Below are 24,372 nucleotides of genomic sequence, written 5' to 3'. Positions count from 1 at the left end.
ATAGACGGTGACTTTGTCTACATAGAAAGTCTGCGGTTTGGTGCAGCCGCCTTCTCAGTGATCTTAGCTGGATCTTCTAGAAACGTGTCGCAGCTTCTACATTAACACTTGCTACTTCCTCCTACAGTTTTATCTTATGGAGATGGTTTCTTCTCTTAAAGTTCATGAACAAATCTCTGCTAGCTCTCTTCTCCCCGTTTCTTCCCATTTTAAAGGTGAGGTGAGTAGAATACTGATGGCTTGTATAATTTGCCTAAGGAATCATAGCTAACAGATTAACAGGTCTGGAATAAAAAACTCTTCATGTGATACCAAATTCTTGTTCTCTCTTAACTATAGCAAAATGACTATGGAGGTTGAACTTACCAGTGGAAAATTTTTATAAATGAATAATAGGTGTTTCTGGTACTATAAAAAATTTACTTGTAAGATTTGACCCTACATCAAGGAAAATGCTAGAAAAAATGAAGTAAGTTTGCAAATTCTTTCAAAAGAACGTCATATCATGTCATTAGATTTAGGGGGCTAGAATCTAAAGACTATCATGTGGGAAAAAATTATATCAACCAGATGCTAAAAGTAGCATACATAGTATAGAACATCATGTAGCATCCTCTGGACTGACTCAGCTTCCCAGTGCCAAAGGCAAGTAAGACTAGCTGTCAGCTAACTTCACATTAAGCAGGCTTCTGATTCTCTCCTCATAACAGATCATCAGTCAATGTGGTGGGAAGGAGCTAAGCCCCAAGTCACTGCCAAGGCAGGCGCTCAGCTGACCAGGTAGTTACATGGACAGATTATTTATGTCACTTAGGGAAGGCCCCTATAGTAGAGTTAAGGCCCAGTGACCCTCCTACCCGTTTGCTGAGGATTAGAATGAAGAGGAGTTGTATCACTTTTCCAGATGAACAAAATAGGGCTAGAGCCCATGTGATGATTAAAAATGGTAAGAAATGGTGAGACTAATATTCATAGGGACCAGTACAGCAGAAGAAAAGCATGCAGCACAAATTTAGCACAGAAAAGGCAGGGCCGGGACTGTAGAGAGGCAATGCGGGCACTCGCCCTGGACAGAGATCAGTGATACTGGCGGACATGGTGGCTCGTGCCTGTAGTCCTAGCACTTTGGGAGGCCAAGGTGAGCAGATCACCTGAGATCATGAGTTCAAGACCAGCCTGGCCAACATGGTGAAACAGGGTCTCTACTAAAAATACAAAAATTAGCGAGATGTTGGGGTGGGTGTCTGTAATCCCAGCTACTCAGGAGACTGAGGCAGGAGAATTGCTTGAAACCAAGAGGCAGAGGTTGCAGTGAGCTAAGCTCGCACCACTCCACCTAAGCCTGGGCAACAGAGCAAGACTCCATCTCAAAAAAAAAAAAGAATCAGCGTTACTGAGTTTTCCTCTTGCCTCAGTCTCCACTGTAGCTCTGCTTCATCCTGTTTAGTGATTCTGTCACTAAAGTGTTAACATTTTCTTCATCATGAATGTTTTATATTGTTATTGATCTTTTAAAGGGATGCATTAAACTCACCTTCACATCAAAATCATGAACTTTTTTGGGCATCCTCTGAAATCTTGCTCCGAGTGCTTCTCTGGCTTCACCCTTCCCTCCGCCACAGTGGGAAGGTGACTGCCTCTTCCCCAGCAATCCATCAGCATTTGAAAGGCCCTCTTAGAACGTAGCCCTCGAGAATGAGGCAAGAGCACTTGAAGAGGCTCTGAGGCAACTGCAGATAGAGGACTTTAGTGAAAATGACAAGGTGATGAAGTTGGTCAACAGGGTTCCCGGATGCAGAGTGGAAGGGACAGGGAGCAGATGGCTGCAGGAGGGGTTTGTGTCCATGCTTTCTTTGTGGATAATAGGAGAATTCTAGAAGAAAATGTGAGCCTAAGTGGGCAGGTAGGGGGAAGGAAAGGTATAGAAAAGGAAGCTCAGATTTGTTAGTGAGGAAATGACTAGAGTTCTGATTGGACTACGATTGGCCGGTAATGGAGCACAGGGAGGAGTGATCTTTTAAAGGGATGCATTAAACTTTAATTGTGGGACGAGTCAGTGATGCTTTATGGCAGATGGTCTGGCAGTGGAATAATCAGCTGCTTTAGCATACTGACATTCCTGCCACTCTCCTAGATTGTGGGCAACGAAGCCCTTTAGATAATTTATGGTTTGTTTAATGTGTGCTATTCCTCTTTTTGCACATGTTCTTTTATACAGATCAATTGAAGCTGGGTTTTTCATGATTCATGAATGCAAAGTATACTGTTGTCCACGAGAGGGCGCCCTAATACTGGTTGATGTATCATTTGCTCCCTGGCTAGGTCATTACCTAGTGAGCACACCTGTCATTGGAGATGTGTCAGCAGTTAGGTACTGTCCTGTATACTTTTGTGCCTGTCACATTTCATGCAGGGGGCTAGATCCTGAAATTAATTCGTCTTTTTACTGCTTACCCTCTATTCATAATATTTCAGCAAAACTTTTTTTTTTAACAAGGAGTTGGTAACCAAGTTTTTCTTGAGATGGAATTTAACACAAAATGGTAAATATTGCTGAATTTTAAAAAATAAGAATGTCTTTGAAATGTTTATAATCAATGCCATATTCAGTATCTACTTATGGTCATTATTAACACCGTTGCAACTACATTATGAAATCCTGCTAGGTACTTAGTAAACCACTAATAGATAAGTCGGATTTAAGCTGGTTTTCATGAGAGCATAGTCTCTCATGACTTACAGTCTCAATACAAAAGTGTACATAATCTGTTTCTATTTCTATTGTTTTGTTTTTTTAATTCCCACAAATTCAGGTCATATGAGAGGTTCCCTGCTTACCCTACAGAGATTAGTTCATCTATTTCCCAATGATACGTCTTTAAAAAATGACCTTGGCGTGGGATACCTCTTGATAGGAGATAATGATAATGCAAAGAAGGTTTACGAAGAGGTGAGCATCAATCTTGTATTAACTACGTCAAATTAAGTTCTAAGGCTATTTGCGGATTACAGTTATTAGACCAAGCCTCTCTTTATTTTGAATTAAGTTAAAAAGCATGTATTATTATATTGAACATATTCTAAACTTTGTTTTAACAATTGCTTTTTTTCTAGATCTGAAGATTTTTAAATCTTAGCTTAGTACACCAAAATCTTCAACTTGTAATTGTGATGCTTTTAAAACTTCATATTTATCTTTCCATAAATAACCTTTCTAAAATTGTTCCTTATGACAGGAAGAAGAATTTAACTTCCTATGAATGTTACACACACACACACTGTCTCTCTCTCTCTCTCTCTCTCTCTCTCACTCACTCATACACTCTTTTTTTGTTTTTTTTACGGAAGTGCGGTCTAGAGAGAGGCTATAGAACAGAGGCCTTTCGAGCATGTGACATAAATAACTCACTGTTTAGCAGGGCATTGACTCTTTGAATCCTCTGGCAAGGATGCCTTTCAAAGGATTCCTACTTTATAACAGATGTTGATAGATAACCTCTAAGACACGAGTAACTGTGAAATCTAGAGGAACGTGACTCCTTTAGGCAATGGAGGAATTCATTTGGTACAGTATAAACAGGATGCCCAATGAACTTCGAAGGTGGAGAAAGTGAATGCCTCTAAAAGAAAGATGAACATGTTGACTTGTGATTCTTTAATTTCAGCTCTTTGCTCAGTGGTCTTCAAGCTGGTGAAGTCTACATCAGGAGCCACCGCTTAGTGATAGTCAGTTATTCCTGCTACAGTCTGTTTTGTTTTTGTTTTTTGTTTTGGGTTTTTCTGTTTGTTTGTTACGTTTTGCTTTGTTTTGACATGTGGTTTCACTCTGTTGCCCAGGCTGGAGTGTAATGACATGATCACAGATCACAGCATCAACATCCCTGGCTCAAGCAATCCTGCTTCAGCCTCTCAGGTAGCTGGGGCTACAGGCACATGTCACCATGCCCAGCTAAATGTTAAAAAATTATTTAATGTTGGTAGAGGTCTCCCTATGTTACCCAGGCTAGACTCAAATTCCTGGCCACAAGTGATCCTCCTGCCTCAGGCCTCCCAAATAGCTGAGATTTCAGGCACAAGTCATCTCACTCAACTCCTTTTAAGTAGTTTTTAGATACTGTCAAGAACAGTAATTTCATACTCTGGCAAGGACTGGGTCTATTCTCAAAGTGGTACTTTCCTCTGTGTATTGCTATTGTCGTATAATGAAAATCATTGAATTTGGGAGCAGTTGTCTTTTTACCTTTCTCATAATTTTTATATTTTCTGAGAGAGCAGAAGTAAGACCTTTGCTTTTTGTAAGATCATTAATAGCTACACGGGTGGATTGAACCTCTCATGTTGACAACGTGTGCCATTTGCTAAAGACCAATTCCAAGTCATAAATTAATTCCATGTGGAACATTGTATTTGTTAATGGCCAGCACATAACACTCAATGCCTTCTCTTACAAAGTATGGTTAAGAGAAGCATTATATACCTCAGTGATTTGGGATCTTGTGAATTTAAGAATTGTGAAGCTATAACATACATCCATTATTTTGTCACTGTCAGAGGCCACAAAAATGGAACTATAGAATTCCTTCCTTCCTTCCTTCCTTCCTTCCTTCCTTCCTTCCTTCCTTCCTTCCTTCCTTCTTCCTTCCTTCCTTCCTTCCTTCCTTCCTTCTTCCTTCCTTCCTTCCTCCCTTCCTCCCTACCTTCCTATGTTCCTTCCTTCTTACCTTCCTTCCTCCCTCCCTTCCTTCCTTCCTCCCTTCCTTCCTTCCTTCCTTCCTACCTTCCTTCCTCCCTCTCTTCCTTCCTTCCTTCCTCCCTTCCTTCCTTCCTTCCTCCCTTCCTACCTACCTTCCTACCTTCCTCCCTTCCTCCCTCGCTTCCTTCCTCCCTCCCTCCCTTCCTTCCTTTCTCCCTCCCTCCCTTCCTTCCATCCTCCCTCCCTTCCTTTCTACCTTCCTTCCTTCCTTCCTCCCACCTACCTTCCTTCCTTCCTCCCTTCCTTCCTTTCTCCCTTCCTTCCATCCTCCCTCCCTTCCTTTCTACCTTCCTTCCTTCCTTCCTCCACCTACCTTCCTTTCTTCCTTCCTCCCTTCCTTCCTTTCTCCCTTCCTTCCTTCCTTCCTACCTTCCTTTCTTCCCACCTTCCTACCTTCCTTCCTCCCTTCCTTCCTCCCTTCCTCCCTTCCTTCTTCCCTTCCTTCCTTCCTCCCACCTACCTTCCTTCCTTCCTTCCTCCCTTCCTTCCTTTCTCCCTTCCTTCCATCCTCCCTCCCTTCCTTTCTACCTTCCTTCCTTCCTTCCTCCCACCTACCTTCCTTCCTTCTTTCCTCCCTTCCTTCCTTTCTCCCTTCCTTCCTTCCTTCCTACCTTCCTTTCTTCCCACCTTCCTACCTTCCTTCCTCCCTTCCTTCCTCCCTTCCTCCCTTCCTTCCTCCCTTCCTTCCTTCCTCCCACCTACCTTCCTTCCTTCCTTCCTCCCTTCCTTCCTTTCTCCCTTCCTTCCATCCTCCCTCCCTTCCTTTCTACCTTCCTTCCTTCCTTCCTCCCACCTACCTTCCTTCCTACCTTCCTACCTTCCTTCCTTCCTCCCTCCCTCCCTTCCTTCCTCCCTTCCTCCCTACCTTCCTTCCTTCCTACCTTCCTACCTTTCTTCCTTCCTTCCTACCATCCTTCCTACCTTCCTTCCTTCCTTTCTTCCTTCCTTCTTTCCTTCCTTCCTTCCTTCTTTTCTTCTTCTGTCCCTCACTCTCTCTCCCTTCCTTTCTCCCTTCTTTCCTTCCTTGGTTCTTTCCTTCTTCCCTTTTTCCCTTCCTCCTTCCCTTCCCCCTCATTGCCTTCTTTCCTTGTAGAATTTTCCTATTTTGTTTCTTCTGTCCCTCTACCGCTCCCTCTGTCACTTCCTACCTTCCTGCTCCCTTTCTCCTTCTTTCTTTCCATCTAAAAAACAGTCCCAAGTGTTGACTGGCTGCAACACATTTGAGGTTAGGGCAGGATCTGACAGCATACTGGGTTCTCTAACCCACGGTGGATTTGTACTTCCTCACCTTTTAAAACTCTTCCATCAGGATATTCATCCCTTTATCTGAAGCTAAATCTCAGATATGTGAAACATTTTTCTTCATGCCAAAAAATAACATTTACCTGCTGTTGTTTTTATATTTTACATTATAATCTCATCTGAATATTCATAATAGGATGCAGAAAGTCTAAAATAAAACCATATTATGCAATTGAGTGAGTTTCTTTTTAAAAGAAGCATTAGTAAACCGAAAATATGTCTGGGTTGCCTTTTTTCCACTCCTCTCACTCTTCAGTTCATAAGCTATCTCTAATGGAGTCTCTCATTAACCAAAGAGTTTCCTGATAAGTTTATGTTAAAGATCATTTTTAGAAGACAGATATTGTAATTTTATATTTTTCTCCATGTTAATTTTTATTTTTGAGTATGTTTATAAAAATTACTAATATTTTTATTTTTCCAGTTTTTTGCTGCTGTTAGTTTCAACAAAAAAAGCTGGCTTTAAAATGGTGTGACATCCACTGCTCCAGTCTGGGGCTTTTTGTGCCCTCTCCTGGGGTTCTCTTGCAAGTTGGCAACACTCTCAGCTGTGCAGACACCACAGTGGGGAGTTTCGCGCCACTCCTGACTCACTCGCCACTACTCACCTATGTCCATTCACTCAGTCAACACTACATCTATTAAAACACATACACACAGTAGCTAGAGATCAGTAGTTCATGAAACACACGCAGAATGTGCCCTCGTGAAGTTTATAATCTGATACCGAATCACAAATCTCTGTTCATGTTAATTTCTGTTCATTTTAACCTCTGATTAACCTTCAAATCCTTTCCCTTTGTAACCCAAGCACCCGTCATCTCTTGCCTGAGCGGGGGCAGGTTTATTTGCCCTGGCTTGCTCTCCCCCGACCTTCAGCAACACTAAAACACGACACTGATCATTTCCCTCGGCTTTAAACCTTCTGCGGTTCTCATTTCCTGCAGCAATGGACTTCAAACATGCTTGATGGAGCCCCTTCCAGACTAAAATGTTTAAGAAAATGCCTGCGATATGTTGATGTACTTACATGTTATGCGTGCATATACGTACCCACATAACATTATATATGTATATGTACGCACCAATATATATGTGCATTACAAAAGGTACACACCCCACAGCAATTAAGATGGTGTCAAATATTTAAAATACTTTAAAAATTCTATTTAACTGCCAGAAAGTCTTTTAACTCTCACCGAAAAACTAATATGTAAATAATATGAATGTGCGATGCTATTTACGATTATATAACCTTTTTAAATCCCAAGAATGTATCACACAAAGAGTTTGTACTGGGGATAGAAATGTCAGCTATATGAGGTTGTGTTTTTGACTGTGATCTGTGTTTGTATATGGATGTGTGTGTTTTATACAGAGAGAGAAAGAGAGAATCTAATATTACAGTTGACCCTTGAACAACACAGGCGTTAGGGATGGTGACCTCCCGTGCAGCTGAAAATCCATGTGTGGGTTCTGAATCCCCAAAACTTTACTAACAGTCTACAGTTGACCAGAAGCCACACGGGTAACATAAACAGTCACTTAACACATATTTTGTGTATATCGTATTTGCTATATTCTTACAATGCAGTAAGCTAGAGAAAAGAACATGTTATTTAAAAAATCATAAGGTAACTAAAAGAATTAATTGGATTATTTGTAACACAAAGGATACATGCTTGAGGGGATGGATACCCCATCTTCCATGATGTAATTAGTAAGCATAGCATGCCTGTGTCAAAACATCTCGTGTACCCCGTAAATATATACACCTGCTACGTACCTATAAAAATAAAAAAACTTTAAAAATCATAAGGAAGAGAAAATATATTTGCCATTTATTAGGTGGAAGGGGATGATTAAAGTTTACATCCTCACTGTTTTCATGTTAACTAGGCTGAGGAAAAGGAGGAGGATGAGGAGGAGTTGGTCATGTGTCAGCGGCAGCAGAGGCGGAAGATAATCCACGCACTTCAAACCCATGTTGTTCAAAGGGCAACTGTAGCCTCAATCTGTGTTTCTTAGAAATCTCATAAAACCACTTGTCATTTTCCGAGGGCTTGTTGATTACAACTAGATAATACAACCTGTGCGTCCATTACACATCCGCATGTCAACTGCAGTGAGCGGTACCTAAGCACGAAGAAGCAAGCGGGGAGGGCAGCACTGTCAGCTCTCCCAGGGCCTGAGCCCCCGTTCTCGCCTCCTGACAGGGTTTGTACTGAATGGGACACGTGGCTGTCCACCGTGCAGATCACAGGAGAGCCACAGAGCTTGCTTCACACTATGTGAGAGACAGATACAAGTAGAAGGGTATGTAATTTCTCTCTACTCCCCAGGAGGTTACCTCACGCTTGATACTAAACAGGACCCTTGGTGATTTAATTTGACTTGTGCCTTTTCTTCAATCCCTTCTCCTATCACCTTTTGTTTATAATTTAACAACATTCTCTTTTTCTCTTCCTGGCCCACTATCCCTTTTTACTCACTTTCTGCTATAGTTTGAATGCCTTCTCCTCCACCATCCCACACTTCCCTTTTCTGGTGAACTATTTATCCCTAAAACCTCTCAAACCTTGGCCCTGCCGACACTCACCCTAGAGTGAGCCAGGTGCTCCTCCTGTATACCCACTACATGCTTCGTGCCTAACTATAGCGACGCTTACCATCTTGCATTGGCTAATTCTAAATCAGTCTACTTCTGAATCTGTCTCTCTCACTTGAGTGACAGCCCCCTGAGAAAAGAGTGTATCTTATTTATCTCTCTGTGCCCAGGGCCTGGAAGAGTTCTGTGTGTTCTAAGATGTCTATTAAATCAATAAATTTGTTAATTACTTGAGATAATGGCTGTGTGCCTGCAGTGGGCAGAAATGTCATCTGTGTAGCTATAATAATTATAAGAATCCCTTCATGGTTGTGCTGGCAGAATCATCATCTCTGCCAATTTAACTCAATTCCGGAGGTATTTATTGAGCTCCTGCTCAATGTCTAGCCTGGGGACAGTGCGGTGGAAGATGCAGAGAATCAGGGTCTGGGCTTTCAGAAATCTAGTTAGGGAGGAAAGTGCAGCATGTACTCTTTCAAGCAGTACTGGTTTCTCGGATCTGAATGCTATGCTATGTATAGCAGGCAGTGGGGCTATGCGATGAGCAAAACAGACAAAATCCCTGGAGAGCTTGCATCTTAGTGGGGGCAATGAAAATATGCTAGGTCAGAAGTGATAAGTGCTATGAAGAAAAGTGAGTCAAGGTAAAGAAATTGGAGAGTGACTAGGGATGGAAGGGTTCTATTTTAGTAGTGGGGGAGTAAAAGGAGTTTGCTTTGGGGATGTCTGGTAGAAGAGTTTGTACCAGAGGAGTACTGTGGGTGCAAAGGCCCTGAGGCAGGGGTATCTTTGGCTTGCCGTGGAGCAGCAAGGGGTCCAACATGCCTCAGAGGCTTGGCTGGGAGGGGCAGGGGGAGGAGAGGAGGCCAGAGAACTGGAGAGACTCAGCCAAGGGAGGCCTTGGTGGTGGTTCCAGGAACTCTGTCTTGGAGTCACTCTGAGTGCAATGCAATAGAGGAGGGTTGAGAGCTGACCTAGGATTTAGCAAGCAGAGAGTGGACTACACAGGGGTAGGGGCAGGGCCAGGGGTGCCGAAGATCTGCACTAAGCAGGCTCCTGTGAAAACATAGAGAGAGATGATGAGATACCTGTCTTGGCTCAGGGTGGCAGTGGTGAAGGAAGTGACACATGGTGTGTTTCTGAATGTATTTTGAAGGTAGTGTTGGCCAGATTTGCTAATCCATGAGGCGCAGGACCAGATGCAAGCTGAAAATGCTAAAGCATCTGCAGTGTGTGCAGATATGTGGGCCCTCCGAGGGCCTGGTGTCCCCTCTGTGCACACTTGTTCCTTCTGTGTAACCCATCGTAGCCCCACTGTGGCTGTGACTTCCCTTTTCCTGTTCAGGCTCAAGGATGGAGAGAAGAGATGGGAGATGCATCTTTCCTTGCCTGCACCCAACTCAACCCATCTTCACCCTCTTTTGTTCCATAAATTAGTTTGTCTAAGTAGCTTCACAAGTTGGATGTTGTTGTTCTGGTTTCTCACTATTAATATTTAATTTAGAGGTGCTTTGCATAATTTATCTTTAAATCATAATGAATATATATAATAATAATAAACAATGATGTGTTTTATATGAAATGTTTGCCTGGGTTTTTGTCACAGAATACTGGATTTGCTCACCACTTTCTCTTCAGCGCTTAAAATGATCTGGGCACTCGAGAAGTTTTCTGTTGAATGAATGCATTGTGATATATTACATATGCAAATGTAAATTTCCTCTTAATTAAGGCAATGTATAAAGCTGGTATATGAAGTGATGTCTAATAACCATTCAGAATTGTCTTCAAGTATAGCAAATTTAAAGCCATTTTCCCTTGATCACTAAAAAATATTGCAGTCATATCAATTCAGAGATACTTTGCTGATTTGCATTGTTAAAGTGATGCTTTTATGGTTATTGCTTTTCATTCATTTCTTCATTCTTGAAGAACCATTGTGTAAATGTGAAAAGCATATTGAGTTGAGGGGAAATGGAGCCATTTAAGCTTAATGATACTGCCATGAGACAAAGTACTGTGGTGTATACCATCATAATCCAATCCAAGTACAACAGAGCTAATTAAAATTGGATTTGACAGTCATTTGTAGAATTGTTTAAGCAATCCCCAGGGTTTTGAGTTATGTTCTGTGTTTTCTTTGCGTTTAGGTGCTGAGTATGACACCTAATGATGGCTTTGCTAAAGTTCATTATGGCTTCATCCTGAAGGCACAGAACAAGATTGCTGAGAGCATCTCATATTTAAAGGTAATGCTCACTTCTCTTCCTTTCCTTTCATCTTTCGAGTCTTTCGAGTCATTGAGACACCTTGCTGATTCCTTATAGATCGACTGGCATGTACTGCTGAGTGTTTTCATCCTCAGGATGTCCACGGTCATACAATGACATTGATAAGTAGTGTGGGCCTCCACTGTAACCAACAGTGTCAGATGGTAAAATACCAACCATGTGAGCAGAGATGAGTTGGAAAAGATTTTATTTAAAAATTTATAAAACTGAAGTTGGTGTTAGTTTTTAAAAAAATGGCAAAGGCAGACAAAATTAGTGATACTTTAAATGTTTTTAGATACAGGCAATGGGCTAGGTGTGGTGACTCATGCCTGTAATCCCAGCACTTTAGGTGGCCAAGGCGCATGAGTCCCCTGAGGTCAGGAGTTCGAGACCAGCCTGACCAACATGGTGCAACCCCATCTCTACTAAAAATGCAAAAATTAGCCAGGCGTGGTGGTGTGCACCTGTAATCCCAGGTAGTTGGGAGGCAGGAGAAGCGCTTGAACCCGAGCAGAGACTGCACTCCAGCCTGGGCAGCAGAGTGAAACTGTGTCTCAAAAAAAAAAAAAAAAAAAAAACAGTAAGAAAAAAACCAGACAATGCATTATATGTTCCTTTTACAAGTTAATTATATTTACTGTACTTGGAATAGTACTCTGAGTTACCCATGCAAAGTGAGGTAACAAATACTGGCTGAAGAGGTCATTGCTCGAAATATTCAAATTAAAATATGCTTTTATTCTCATATCTAATTAAATCCTCATCAGTTCAGCAGAATCACAGATGTTCTAGCTCAGGGCTGCCCAGTAGAATTTTCTGCTGTGGGCCAGGCGCAGTGGCTCCTACCCGTAAGCCCAACAATTTTTGAGGCCAAGGTGGAAGAATCACTTGAGGACAAGAGTTTGCTAGGCAAGATAGTGAGATCCTATCTCTACAAATAATTCTAAAAATTAGCTAGGTGTGGTGGCACGTGCCTGTGGTCCCACTACTCAGGGCCAGGAGGTCAAGGTTGCAGTGAGCTGTGAATGTGTTACTGTTCTCCAGGCTGGGTAACAGAGTGAGACCCTGTCTCTAAAAAGAAAAGAATTTTCTACTGTGATGGAAATATTTTTTATCTGTCTTCTCCAATGTAATGGCCACTGGCCACATGCAGCCATTGAGCTCCTGAAACATGGCCACTTGTACTGAGGAAGTGAATTTTTCATTTTATTTCATTTTAGCAGTAATAAATGGCTAGCGGCTACCATATTGAACGTAGCTGGTGAGATAGCTGTAGACTTTTTCTTAAATAGCAATATATTCCAGTTTTTTATTTCTTTCTTTCACATGACTTAAATCAGAGATCCCAAATAGTAACCCACTGATTGCAAATAGCTTGCATGTTTTATTTGGCTGGCATAGTTCTATTAAAAACAATTTTAATTGCTTGCCTTATTTGAGAATGTGAGCATTTTTATATAATTATGCAGACTTCTAGTTTCTCTTGAAATGTCTTATCTGGCCCAGTTTCCTGCATACAGAGCCAAGCAGTGTTGCCCCCTTGGGGTGGGGCTGTCCCTGGCATGTGGGTTTCAGCACTTCACATTTTCTGCCAGGGCCCTGTGGCATGTGGGTTTCTCCTTACCTTTTCTTTGATATAGGATGGCTTACTGGTACTCTGCCTGCTTCAGAGATGGGGAAAGTGAGAGCTGGGCTGGTCCATTATCAAGCAAGGACACTTGACTGTTGGTCAATTAGAAGCCCTGGCCGCAACTCCCTTCCTGTCCTGAGTGATGCTTTTCCCATTCTGTCATGCAGTGTGCTCATTTCCAACATTATGCAAATGCAGTTTCTTCCTAGTGAAAGATAATAAGCTTCTTGTGAAGAGGCCTCAAGGATGCAGATTTTTAGAAAGAAGTCCTTGACATTTAGATATTTTTAACTTTTGTCCTTCTGCTTTTCTAAGCTCATTCTGTTGCTTTAATATTTTCTCTTTTCTTTTTGGGGGAGGGGGATGGAGTTTATCAATCCCAGTTTCAGTCCTTGTGTGAGAAATCAGAAAATTAGGTAAATGTTTTAGAATAAGGATTTTTTTAATAAAAATTACATTTTTAAAGATTCAAATTGGCTCTAATTCTCCCATATGTTTTGTAAAATATAAATAAATAAATCATTAAAGGTAAGAGCACATTTGTTTTGAATGGAAAGGAATAACTTTTGCAGGTGGGTTGCCATCACTTTGAACATGAGCAGTTAAACGTTTTGGTTTAGGAATAAAAAGCCTCTAGTTGACATATGGTCAGATTTGGAGAGCAAAATAAATGTAAGAGCTATCCAGCCAGAGAAATTTTTTGAAATATTGAAATATGACTGCTCCCACACAGAAGGTGCACAAAGTATTGTACTAATTTTGTGGGCCATTCCACCGTGAATTAATGATGAATCCATTGTTAAATTTAGCTTTATGACCTCCTTTTGTTTTGGCATTGAAAATGTTGACCCGAAAGCTCATTCCCAGATTTTTATATAGAGCGTATATTTTGGTTTTTAGATTTTCTTATTGAACATCAAAAGAAAATATACATGAATCAATTAATGGAATCTGGTATTTAATTATTTTACCCATACTAACACTGTTCTTTCTACAGGAAGGAATAGAATCCGGGGATCCTGGCACTGATGATGGGAGATTTTATTTCCACCTGGGGGATGCCATGCAGAGGGTTGGGAACAAAGAGGTAATGGGTGTGTGAATTTCTGTTTCTCTCTAACAGAGGATGGAGTTGGGAGAATAATTATTTCTAGGAGAAGTTATAACTCAAAAAATATTTTGAGTGTGAAGTTTTGAAAACAGAGATTTAAACTATTTAGTTATTTAAACTATGTTTGAAACAACCCAACAACTCCAGCTTAACCCTTCAAAGAATTTTTGGGATTTGGCTTTTATAGTTTCAAAAAGTCAGCTAAGTAATCATAAAAGCAATCTCTTAATTGATATGTGTCTGTGTATGAGTTTGTGTGTTTGTGTGTGTCTGTGTGTGTACAGAGAGATGAACCTTGCCTTGGAAAAATATTTTTTTTAATTTTGAAATGAAAAGATGTCGCTGAAATAATTTAAATTTTTAGAAATATTTTAACACTTTGCCTAGATTCATTTTTGTTTGATTTTGGAATTTTAAAAGTAGTTATTTTTAGAAGAAAGTCTTTATCAGCTGATTTCCGAGCACAGAGATCCTAATGATTAGTGGTGTAACTTATCCTCTGAAATATGCAATATCAAGTTTAAGGGGAACATTGTGGTTATAGTAATGACAGGTATTGACACAATGTAGTAGCCATACAAGTTTCATGTATTCTTTGTAACGGTTACCTTTATCTGAGTACAGCTTCTGCTTTTATAAACATAACATTGTCTCATTAATCATGACATCACGTACTATAAATTTCAAAACTCTGTCACAGTCTACCATGATTTATGATTTACGCAGCCCTGCTGGATGGAAAAACCCTCCTTTCCTGTCCTGCATCATTGCAGGGGTGAGAGCTGGGCTCTTCTTAGAGTTGGTGAATAAAAGGGTAAAGTGAGACACTGAATCTTTGTATCCATTGCATTCCGTTTATGCAATAAAGTGACATCTATGGATAATGCAGTTTCAGGTTTCTAAAATTAATAAGAACATGAGATTATCTGGGGAATTGAGGGTTCAGAGAAGTGAGTGGATTTGTGATAAGGTAATTGTCTGCTTGGAACATGAACCAATATGTGGGTACTAGAAGTTCAGAAAATTGACAGTTTTTAATTTATACATTTCTATTTATCTGTACCTTTTCCCCTCTAGCCTACCAGTCAGCCAACTGAGATAGAGTGAGATATTAGAATTAAAAAGAAAGAAGGGAGAAGTTACTGATTAGTAATCATTTTTGCATCCCATGTTTCTTTTAGATGTAATGGCTTATAACTCCTTTGAATGAGAGGGATAAGAAAAATTTTGCTCCAGCATCTAAGACTGGGTAAATGTTGATGTCTGACTACTGAAAATGAAGTTGTCACTAATTAATTTATCTTTGAACATTTCAGGTCCAGGGCAAAGACAGATAAAGGAAGTCTGTGATTTATCTCACATCTTAGATGAAAACAGCCCTTACTTCAAGGGCAAAAAGTTCACTACTACACATTTGTTAAGGGCTTGGGATTTGAATGTATGGGACTGTTCTCCCAGCTTAATTATCATTAATATACAAAGAACAGCACAGTTCTTGAACTTAAAATGTTCAGAAGGATTCGTCCTTACAGGAGAACAGAAACAAACCTGTAGAAACTCCATGTTAGTATATTCCCAATATTAGGTGTTGAGTCTGACTTGGCTGTCATGCTCTGAGTTTGCATATCAGGAGGTAAACACCCTTCATATTTTCATGCCTAGAGCACTGCTCCAACTCGGAAAGAGGATGGACCTGCAAAAGCAAAGCCACAGCCTCTGTGCTGTGGAGACTGACAAGAAAATGCATTTTGAGGAAAAATTTTCTAACTGGTCCATTTAGTATGGTCAGGAAGAGGGAGGGCAAACCGTGAGAGTCTTGCAGCAATTCACTTAGCTGTTCTTGGTATTCCCCAAATTTCCAAATCCACATTCTAGCTAGACTTAGTCTTCTTCTTCAAGTCCCCATTCTCATGTCTCCTGCCTCCTCAGTGTCCCACACGATGGCACAGAGACAACTTATTTGTCTTTCTCTAAACCATTTTTCCTCCTAGGATCCTTCTGTTATCCAATGACATTCCCATTGTTCCAGTATCAAGATTTTATTTTTTTATTTTATTTTATATTTTAAGACAGTTTTGCTCTGTCACCAGGCTAGAGTGCTGTGATGTGATCTTAGCTCACTGCTACCTCTGCCTCCCAGGTTTAAGAGATTCTCTTGCCTCAACCTCCTGAGTAACTGGGACCACAGGCATGTGCCACCACGCCCAGCTAAATTTTGTGTTTTTAGTAGAGATGGAGTTTCATCATGTTGGCCAGGATGGTCTTGATCTCCTGACCTCGTGATCCATCTGCTTCAGCCTCCCAAAGTGCTGGGATTACAGGCGTGAGCCACCGTGCCGGGCCTTCAGAATCAAGATTTGAGTGAACTTGAGCTCCACCCACTCCTCCTCACTCCAGTCTACTCAGGGCCAGTTGTGGAGATCCGGCTTCCTCGCATAGTTGGCATCCCCCTCATCCACCCTCTCGCTCAGTCAGTGCTAACTCCAGTCTTCGTCACCTGCCACCTCAACAATAGCGATAAGAACCTGCTTTGGTCTCAGTTTCTTGCAAGCCACCCTATGCTCAAAAAGCCTACCATGCAAAATAAAATAAAGTTTTGTTTGCATGCGATGGCATTTGTAATCCTTAGGCAAGTTGCAGTGACTGTTCTCACCGGAAGTGTCTCTTAGGCCCCACTGGACAGTGGGCTCCAGGAATAAGATACCCCAGCTGGAGCCGCTTATGACAGCCCATTCCACAGACGTGGCCTGGGCATTTCTGGTTTGCAGTCATCCGACATACCTTCTCTCTCCCTGTCTCTGTCTCTCTGTCTCTCTCACTCTGTCGTGTGTGTGTGTGTGTGTGTGCCCACATGTGCATAAAAACCACACATAGAAATGACTGGAAGAAAATAGAGACAACAGTGATATAAAACACATTTATAAAAAGATAGACTGGGCGCAGTGGCTCACGCCTGTAATCCTAGCACTTTGGGAGGCCGAGGCAGGTGGATCATGAGGTCAAGAGATTGAGATCATCTTGGCCAACATGGTAAAACCCCGTCTCTACCAAAAATACAAAATGAGCTGTGTGCAGTGACATGTGCCTATAGTCCCAGCTACTCAGGAGGCTGAAGCAGGAGAATTGCTTGAACCCGGGGTGGGGGTGGAGGTAGCAGTGAGCCAGGATCTCACCACTGCACTTCAGCCTGGTGACAAAGCAAGACTCTCTCTCACAAAAAAAAGACACCCCCAAAAAACACATTTAACTTCTTAAATGTGGCTCAGGGGCTGTTACTTCCCCTGTTCCCAGGGCCTCCTACTGTCTATTTTAGTATTCCTAATTACATATGTAAAATTGCTGATTATACAGGAAATAGATAAATTTTCAGAGGATTCTAACTTGATTTTTGATTTTATAGCAATTTTTATTGTAAAGCAGTTGAGATGTTTTTTACAAAAGCAATCTAGCAGGGCCGGGTGCAGTGGCTCACGCCTGTAATCCCAGCACTTTGGGAGACCAAGGTGGGCAGATCACAAGGTCAGGAGTTCTAGAGCAGCCTGACCAACAGGGTGAAACCCTGTCTTTATTAAAAACACAAAAGTTAGCTAGGTGTGGTGGTGTGCACCTGTAATCCCAGCTACTCAGGAGGCTGAGGCAGGAGAATCGCTTCAACCCAGGAGGCGGAGGTTGTGGTGAGCCAAGATCATGCCACTGCACTCCATCCTAGGCAACAGAGAGAGACTCTATCTCAAAAAAAATAAATAAATAAAAATAGCAATCTAGCTGAATTCATCTGTCTCCTGTGTCAAATATAATTAAAGGTGATTTTTAAAAAATTTCTGCTATATTACTTACACAATTTTGTTTCTCCTAAAATTTAAATGGCTGGAGAATGAGCAGTTAAGAGTCCTACCTGAGGCAGTATTACTGAATTCAAGTGTCAGAAAAGACCCTGTAGATAGTTTAAACATGCTATTGTAAGTAACTTGTTCAAGCATCTAGCACGTTGAGTGCTAAAGGCCAGGACTAAAATCTAAGACTTGTACTAGATCTATAATGTTTGCTGATTTTATTTCTCTACAGTAACTTTTTTTTCTCACTATCCTGGCAGTACACTTAATCCTTAAAATGAATTATGATTACTCAAAAATGGACTATCAGATTTTTGAAAAACACAATCTGTTGTCCTTAATATTGTTGTTCACTTTTGCACTGTAAAATATAGGAAATAAAATTCTAAATTTAAGTTGGACCAAAATAATCGCAATAATCAAATTAATTTCAAAGGTACATGCTATTTTTTTAAATTAAATAACAATTAGCCATTTTAACTTTCTGGTTTTTAAAGGAATTCTGGCTACAACTTACATGTATTGTAAGGAAAACATTTAAGAATGATGTATATGCATTCTTAATTTCAGATATTAATAAAAAAGATAATTAAAAAATCATTTTTAAGTTTTTGCTACATGATAAAAATAGGAGAATAGAATATGTTGCCAGGAGCTCCAGATGCTAATTCAAAAGATTTAGCCTTCATAGAACTCAGTTTCAACATTTGTAAAATGGAAATATTTGGGGTTATTGGAAAGATCAAATGAGATAGCACATTTAAGGAAAGCAGTCAGTGTAAAGTGTTACTAAAAATATGAGGTGGTATTGCTATTCCCCTTCATTTTTCTGATGAAGGAAAATTTGAAAAGTTAACATTTGAAAAGTTAACATCTAAAGTGTATCTGGTTATTTACAAAGATGATATTCAAGTTACTATTTTACTATTAAGTGCTTAATTTTATTAATCAAAAATACATTTGAACTCTCTCTGTAAAAGTAATCATTAGATCAGGTTTGTAATAATGGAGGGGATAATATTAAGTGCACCATTAGCAGCCAGGTGCAGTGGCTTGTGCCTGTAATCCCAGCACTTTGGGAGGCTGAGGCAGGCAGATCACCTGAGATTGGGAGTTTGAGACCAGCCTGACCAACACGGAGGAACCCTGTCTCTCCTAAAAATACAAAACCATTAGCCAGGTGTGGTGACACATGCCTATAATCCCAGCTACTCTGGAGGCTGAGGCAGGAGAATTTCTTAAACCTGGGAGGTGGAGGTTGCAGTGAGCCGAGATTGCACCATTGCACTCCAGCCTGAGAAAAAAGAGCGAAGCTTAGTCTCAAAACAAGCAAACAAAAAAGTGCACCATGTGCACCATTAGAAAGCCTTCCATTCCACAGACAATGGAGCATGCATGGTGCAGGAAGCACTGGGCCGGGCTCCTTGGAGAGCATATGGTGAGGACATCATTTAAAGGAGCCATAAAGAGCATCATACTCCGTAGCCAGCTGTCCCTGAAAAGGCTAGTTTTGGAGGCAAGTAGTATCATGTTACAGCTAGCCTAAAGCCACACATGGTGTCCCTTATGGCAAAATATATATTTATTATGAGCAAAAATTATAATAGATATTTATTTTTAAAATATAATATGGGCTATCACTATATTTATTGCCTACTGAGATTAATCTTCCCCTTCTGTCTACTTAATTTAAAGGAAGGTTTGCACTCTGTCGCCTTGGGTTGACCTTCTTAAATGAGGACATAGAAAGTACATATGAAAAGAAGCTGTTCTTTATTTTAGCGTTCCGATTCAGTAAATGCAAATATCTTTGAAGGAATTATTAAAATCATAATCTTTTTTTTAAAGAAACATAAAATAGAAATGAAAGCTAAGATATTAATATAGTCCCCTTTGGTGTCTTATTTATGCATTCAACAAATAAGTGCTAGACTCCCAGCTGGACACTCTGAGGGAGACCAGAATGTGTAGGGCATGAATTCACTATCCATAGAGACTGCAGCCGAAGAGGGAAAAGAAAATGTACACGTTTATTACATAAATAGGTCATAATCAGAAACCCAATGAAATAATAATATTTTTACTAGATTTTAACAGATTTGGGAACCTAGCAGCAAGCTCTTTATTTAAATGTATCAAAATAATACCTTATTTTTAATGCCTTCAATTTTAAAATTAATACAAATGCTCTGTTAAGGGAACATTTTGGAGCACATTCTTTCTGTTCCTTCAGGCATATAAGTGGTATGAGCTTGGGCACAAGAGAGGACACTTTGCATCTGTCTGGCAGCGCTCCCTCTACAATGTGAACGGACTGAAAGCACAGCCTTGGTGGACCCCAAAAGAAACGGGCTACACCGACTTAGTAAAGGTAAGAAAAACTTAGACATCACCCTTACCAGATCTTTGTCAATTTCCTACTCAAAATCAGAGAATGTTTATCATAAAAAGGAATGTCAAGGAAGAGAGAGATTTTATTTCTAGTGACACTTGCAAAATATAATGGAAAAAAACATTGTCATCTCATTAACCAAAAGTTTCATTTAGGTGATGAAGGGAATTTGTGCAGAGTTTAGGAGTTCTCAATCTTTTTGGCCTTAGGAACCTCTTATACTCTTAAAAATTGACTATCCCAAGGTATGTGGTTTATCTCTACCAGTGTAATCATTAGACATTAAAAGTGAAAGAAATTGTATCTATATTATGAATTATTTAAAAATAATCTCATCAGTATAAATAACTTTGAAAAAAAATATCTTTTCTAAACAGAAAATGTAATAAGAAGACTGGAATTTGTTTTGTATTTTTACAAATCTTTTTAGAGTCTGGATTAATAGACAACAGGAAAATCCTCACATATACTTCATACATATACCTATCAGTGCTGTGATGTCATACCTCATGTAGCTTCTGGAAAACTCTATTGTGTGCCCAGAAAAGAATGAAAAGAACATATAATGTCTTTGTATTATTAAGAAAGTAGTTTTGATCTTGCAGACCCCCTCAAAGGGTCTAGGGACCTCTCAGATATCCTTGGGCCACACTTTGAAAACCACTGGCCCTGCTGCTATTGAGAGAAAATGCAGTTATAAATATTTTTAGAAAATGCTATGGCATAAAATGCCATGGCATTTAGGGAAAATAACTGATTCTAACTTAATAGCTAAAAAAAATGGGAAGGTTTTATGTTAGTAAGTTAAACCTGAGCTTTAACACTCTCTACTTGGGGACTTTGGTAGGGGCTGGTCTTGGTAAGCCCCTTCTTCTTAGACACAGTCATAAAATGGGGCTCACAGTTAAATAACTCATAGTTTTAATCATGTTGTTTTCACTCAAAATGTAAAAACTTCATGCATCTTACAGGTTAGATGGGCTTCAGGATTTTGACCTCAGACTCTAATTGCCATTTATATATGGTTTAAGTAAGAAAATATATTCTGATGTTGAAACAATTGATTTTACATGTGCAAGAAGCAGGAAGGAAGAGCAAGAGTGCCAGAATAATTGATCATGCTGGAGTCTGGGTGATGGTTGCATGGAGGTTTGTCATACTGTTCTTTTTTCCTTCAGGGATATGTTTAAATTTTCCATAATTTTTTCTTTAAGTAACATCTAAAATGAACTGCATCTCTAAGACTTACAAGACTTCATTGATTAATTTTGTCTTCTTGGGGAAAAGAGAAGTTTTCATGTACTTAGATTATGTCTTACTTGACTGTGTTTATTCTGTATGCCACACTTTACAATCCTCATAATCCAACTGTAAAGTAGGCTGCCATCGGTTAGGCTTTGAATATTTTACCGCCCAGGGAGCCGTGGTATGGTGACAGTTAATGCAGATTGATTTTTGAATGTTCCATATCCAGATTAGAAATAGCACAGGAACAGCATCTTCCTTGGTAGGGCTGCTACATTTAGCACCGTCGGGTTGTTTGTTGTGTTTTTTGTCAAATTCCACCCTCCCTCAGACTGGATCCCATTGAACTCTTCTGATTCTGCTTTACTATCCCATTTGTTTTCATCATGTCTTTGTGGGTTTATTTCTCTCCTGTACCTTTTGGGATCCTTTCACATTCACGACACAGAAATGCAATTCAAACAACAACATAGCTGGAAGCCTGAGAGTAGGGCAGACTTCAGGGGTGGTATAATCAAGGGAAGATGTTCTTGGCTCTGCACTTCCTCCGTGGTCAACTTTGTCCTTGTGCTAGCTGACTGCAGGATGGCCACCAGCAGCCACTGGAAGAGAGGAGGAAAGAATGACATTTCTGAGCCACCACCCCAGCCTTAAATGGCCTTCTGGAAACCTCCTGGCAGACCCTCTTCTATTGGTGAGAACCATGTCTCATGGGCACTCACAGCTATAAGAGAGTCTGAAACACCAGGTGGCTGGCAACAGGCTGAAGCAGCCAACTTCCAGGAGGAGAGAGAGTGTGCCTCTCCATCATCCAAGGACCAGTAATCTTTCCTTTCAGTCTTATTGAGCCGATTTAAGCCAAATTTCCACTCTGGATGAATTACTGGCAGAGGGCTATGAGATTATTCTCAAACCAACAGATGAACCCCTCGAGCCAGGAAAGGGCTAGTTTCCTCTACATCAAATGAATGGTTTACCTGGAGGAAGGTTGATGCTCAAAGTCAGGGTTTTGTTAAGAAGAAAGCAGCATGATTGATGTTGTGAAGGCGTCCACTATGGGCTGACATGGACCCAAACATTGTTCTTTGCTCTCTGTTCTTTTTTTCTTGCTGTTCAGTCTCTAAGAAATCTTCTCCACTGTGGTTTAACTGCTATGAAAAATTCTACCAAAGCTATGCTCCCCAAATGGATGTCTGACGCTTTCTAGTCTATCTCCAGCTCTATTAAAACACTGAGTGTGAAAATTAACTCACCACGTAACCCGTTGGTTAATATCCCTTTCCAGCTTTGCCATTTTGGTCAGTGTCTTAGTCCATTTGGGCTGCTGTAACAAAATTCCATAAACTCTGTGGCTTATAAACAATAGAAATTTATTTGGGGAAGTCCAAGACCAAGGTGTTGGCAGATACAGTGTCTGGTGAAGGCCTGTTTCCTGGTTTGTATATGGTGCTTTCTTGCTGTGCCTTCACATGATGGAAGAGAGAAGGCAGCTCTCTGAGGCTTTTTTTATAAAGACAATAATGTGACCTAAATCACCTTCCAAAGGCCCCACTTCCTAGCACCATCACATTAGTGGTTAGATTTCAACATATGAATTTGGAAGGCATACACGTTCAGACCAGCAGTCAGTGAGCCAGCTTTAGCCTGCCTTTATCTCTTACCACTGCCTTTTACCATTCCAGCCAAAAGTCCTCCACCCACCAGACCTTCCCATATGGTAGCCCTCTTTCCTGAAGAACTCCTTCTTTTACCTTTCTCCTTTCCTTCTGTATTCTTCACAGCGAATTCCTATTTATCCTTCAGATGTTACATAAATTGTCACTTCTTCTAGGAGTATCAGTCCTTTGCATAAAGCCAAAAGCACTTTATACTTTCTTTTTATATAGCCCACTATATTCTAAAGTCTCTTAGTTCTCTGAGACTGTGTGTTCTAAGATGACAGGGACCATGTCTCTAATATTTGATGGGTTCTCAAAAATTAGGTTCATCGTATGACCTTCTATAAGCGTTCTTTCCTCTAGTTTTTTCATATATGTGTTACAAGCCCCAGGCATATAGAAATCTCACTACTAAGCATTTCTGACGTATAAGAAGTTGCAACAGGCTGGGCACGGTGGCTCATGCCTGTAATCCCATCCCTTAGGAGGCTGAGATGGGTGGGTCACGAGGTCAGGAGTTCAAGACCAGCCTGGCCAGCCTGCTGAAACCCCATCTCTACTAAAGATACAAAAAATTAGCTGGATGTGATGGTGCCTGCCTGTAATCTCAGCTACTTGGGAGGCTGAGGCAGGAGAATTGCTTGAACCCAGGAGGCGGAGGTTGCAGTAAGCCAAGATTGTGCCGTTGCACTCTAGCCTAGATGACGGGGTGAGACTCCTACTCAGGGGGGCAAAAAAAAGAACAAGAAGTTGCAACAATTGGTATCCTTGGTTTTTCTTGTGAGGAAAATTCTCCCTTACTGCACTGTACCAGGAGAGGAAGACCTAGAGAGAAAGAAAACTCTCTCTACCTGCTATTTTAGGAGCAAGGGACAAAGGCATTCTTTTTCTTGAAATTGGTACTGCTTAAGAGCGAAGAATATTTTGAATGTTCTCAGTTGCCGATGAAACCTCAAGCATTTAATTGCTTATAAAACATTGGGTAATGAGGCAGAACATCAGAATGGCAGAGGGAATGTCTTCATAAATCTACCCCTCCACAAAAGCACTGAGAAAAATTGTTCAAATCAACTTCTTTAGAACTCTGTATATTAACAAAGATATACAATAATTAGTGCAATATTTATTAAAGAAAAAACTGCTGAACCTCAATAAGAATAGCAGGGTTGGTGGGATAGTAACTTCAACTGCATCCAGCTATTCTTCCCAGCTCCAGGGTGGTCTGAAAATTGGCAGCCTCACAACCCTGGAGCTGTGAAATCCACAGCTTTCCAGGAACTAGTGGATCCATGTCAGGTTTTTAGTATCTCACTATTCCATACCCAGAGCACTGTCACTCTTCTAAACCTCTCTCTTGCTACCTGGAAAGCCACATTCTCAGGACATTGTTGTTATTTGCCCTCACTTGTAAGAAAAGCTCTGTTCCCAGGCTATTAGTCAAAACAGTCATTGGCAGGTGTTTCTGTTTGTTTGTTTTTACATTACAAGTGCCTGGAGCAACTACAGGTAAGGCTACAGGCAGTAGAGATTTTACAAAATTAATCCAGAACGTCGGTAAACAAACAAA

General features: G+C 40.5%; 1 protein-coding gene across 28 annotated transcripts in view; it reads left to right on the top strand.

Moving 5' to 3' along the window:
- The window catches only part of ASPH (aspartate beta-hydroxylase), a 228,804-nt gene that overhangs the window by 156,971 nt on the left and 47,461 nt on the right, over positions 1 to 24,372 (top strand). For all 28 annotated transcript variants that reach the window (XR_013527858.1, XR_013527857.1, XR_013527856.1 and 25 more), the window contains 4 exons: positions 2,814 to 2,950; positions 10,814 to 10,912; positions 13,564 to 13,653; positions 19,744 to 19,881. Coding sequence is in view for 20 of the 28 variants with exons in the window: in XM_078352518.1 (XP_078208644.1) it covers positions 2,814 to 2,950; positions 10,814 to 10,912; positions 13,564 to 13,653; positions 19,744 to 19,881 (464 nt within the window). In the remaining 8 variants the exon portion in view is untranslated. The remainder of the gene's footprint in view (positions 1 to 2,813; positions 2,951 to 10,813; positions 10,913 to 13,563; positions 13,654 to 19,743; positions 19,882 to 24,372) is intronic.

This window comes from Callithrix jacchus, chromosome 16 (genome assembly GCF_049354715.1).
Source record: "Callithrix jacchus isolate 240 chromosome 16, calJac240_pri, whole genome shotgun sequence".
Lineage (NCBI taxonomy): Eukaryota > Metazoa > Chordata > Mammalia > Primates > Cebidae > Callithrix > Callithrix jacchus.
Note: the sequence above shows the minus strand (reverse complement) of the source record. Positions and strands in the feature narration are given on the sequence as shown.